The sequence below is a fragment of the Pteropus vampyrus genome, unplaced genomic scaffold, assembly GCF_000151845.1.
Source record: "Pteropus vampyrus isolate Shadow unplaced genomic scaffold, Pvam_2.0 Scaffold1183, whole genome shotgun sequence".
Taxonomy (NCBI): domain Eukaryota; kingdom Metazoa; phylum Chordata; class Mammalia; order Chiroptera; family Pteropodidae; genus Pteropus; species Pteropus vampyrus.
In genome coordinates this window covers 8,512-10,300 of record NW_011889964.1, presented here as the reverse complement: position 1 = coordinate 10,300, position 1,789 = coordinate 8,512, and the positions used below count along the sequence as shown (strand labels likewise).

General features: G+C 68.2%; 1 protein-coding gene across 1 annotated transcript in view; it reads left to right on the top strand.

Annotated features, from left to right (window-relative positions):
- LOC105310139 (serine/threonine-protein kinase SIK1-like) overlaps positions 1–1,789 on the top strand; it is a gene marked incomplete at its 5' end in the record, with an annotated part of 7,906 nt that overhangs the window by 4,158 nt on the left and 1,959 nt on the right. The window contains 4 exons of the mRNA XM_011386350.2: positions 260–655; positions 918–1,067; positions 1,513–1,635; positions 1,765–1,788. Of these exons, the coding sequence (XP_011384652.2) occupies positions 260–655; positions 918–1,067; positions 1,513–1,635; positions 1,765–1,788 (693 nt within the window). The remainder of the gene's footprint in view (positions 1–259; positions 656–917; positions 1,068–1,512; positions 1,636–1,764; position 1,789) is intronic.

Below are 1,789 nucleotides of genomic sequence, written 5' to 3'. Positions count from 1 at the left end.
AGGGCCCCGCTCGTGGGACGGCAGGTGCCTTCCTGTGAGGGTGTCTCGGGGGTGGCTGAAGGCCTGGTGTCTGGAGTCCCCGCCCGGCGCCCCATCACCTACTCTGTATGCGCACTTTGCTCCTCTGTGTGACTCGCTGGGCATGGGCGGGCGCGGCACAGAACGGGCGTCTGAGGGGTCTCGGCACGTCCATCAGGCGGACCGTGTCTCCCCGGAGGCCCACCCCTCCGTGGGAGGCTCTCTGTGGCGGCAGGTCTGAGCCGACGGCACAGGCCAGTGCCTGGGCCTTGGTGCTCTTCAGGACGGTCACTCGTCCATTTGCCCGCCCAGGGGGAGCCTCGCTCCCTGCAGGGTGGCCATGGGAGCCGGTGTGCCGTGTGGGGCGCGACCGCAGGCAGCCCGCGCGGGGCTCAGTGCGCCTCCCTCTCCCTCAGACTGCGAGGCGCTGATCCGGCGCATGCTGGCGGTGGACCCCGCCAGGCGCATCAGCATCGCCCAGATCCGGCAGCACAGGTGGATGCAGGCCGGCCCCGCCCCGCCGTGTGTCAGCCCCGCCGGCCCCGCGCTCGGCTGCAACTCCAACCTGGGCGGCTACGACGAGCAGGTGCTGGGCTTCATGCAGACCCTCGGCGTGGACCGGCAGAGGACCGTGGAGGTGGGCGCCGCGCTTGGCTTCGATGGGGAGGCATGGGGCGAGGGCGGCCTTGTCAGGACGAGGGGCACTCGCCAGTCCAGTCTTGGTGGGAGCATGGGCTGATTTAAGGGTCAGCTTCTCTAAAAGATACTCTCGGCCGCCCGAGTATAACTCCGGGAGCGGCCTGGTCAGGGGACCTCAGGGACTCGAGACGTCCGAGGCCCGGCCGCTCTGCCGTCCTCTCGCTGGGGCTGGCGCTGATCTGCTTCTCCGGGCCTCCCAGTCCCTGCAGAACAGCAGCTATAACCACTTCGCGGCCATCTACTACCTCCTCCTGGAGCGCCTGCGAGGCCACCGCGGCTCCCCGCCCTTGGCCCGCTCCGGCCCGGCCCTGCAGCAGAGGCCCAGAAGCGCCGATCACAGCGCCGTGGAGGTGAGCAGGTCTCCTGAAGCCCGCCCTGTCCCTGCCTTGGAACGTTTCCCCGGGGCGGGAGTCCCTCGCTTGGATGTGCGCAACGAGGTGCAGGCTGCGGCCCCTGGCCCGAGGTCGCGTCCCCTTGTCCGTTAAGCCCTGGGGGTGTTCTCACGTGAATCTTAGGTCAGAGGCTACGTGGAGAATAGGGGGTGCTGGCCCCTCTGTTGGGGGTCAGGCCCTGTCCGTGTCCGCTTGTTGCTAAGTCCTTGGTGCTGCTCTGTCTGCCTCTTTCAGTCCCTTCTACGCAGCACGGCCTCAGAGGGAGAGCACAGTGTTCTGAGCTTAGTCAGCCAGTGGCTGACGTCAGTGCCAGAGCGAGGCCAGCTCGGTCATTCTTACAATGCTCACGGTTGTCTCTCGAGCCGCCTCCCTGATGGCGTCTGTCCGCCTCTGCCATCCACAGGTGCCTCAGGAAGGCCTCCCTGGCGATGCTTTCCGGTCCCCGGTGCTGTGCCCGCAGCCCCAGACCCTGGGCCAGTCCATCCTGCAGGCCGAAATGGACTGCGAGCTGCACAGCTCGCTGCAGGTGTGTGGGCCTCTGCACTGGGCGGCGTCTGGGGCGGGGGCTTGCCTCATTCCCAGCGGGGGGTGGGGACGACCCGTGCACCAGCCCTCCCGGGGCCCCAGGTCACTGGCTTATGTTCACCCCACGCAGCCCTTGCTCTTCCCCGTGGACACCA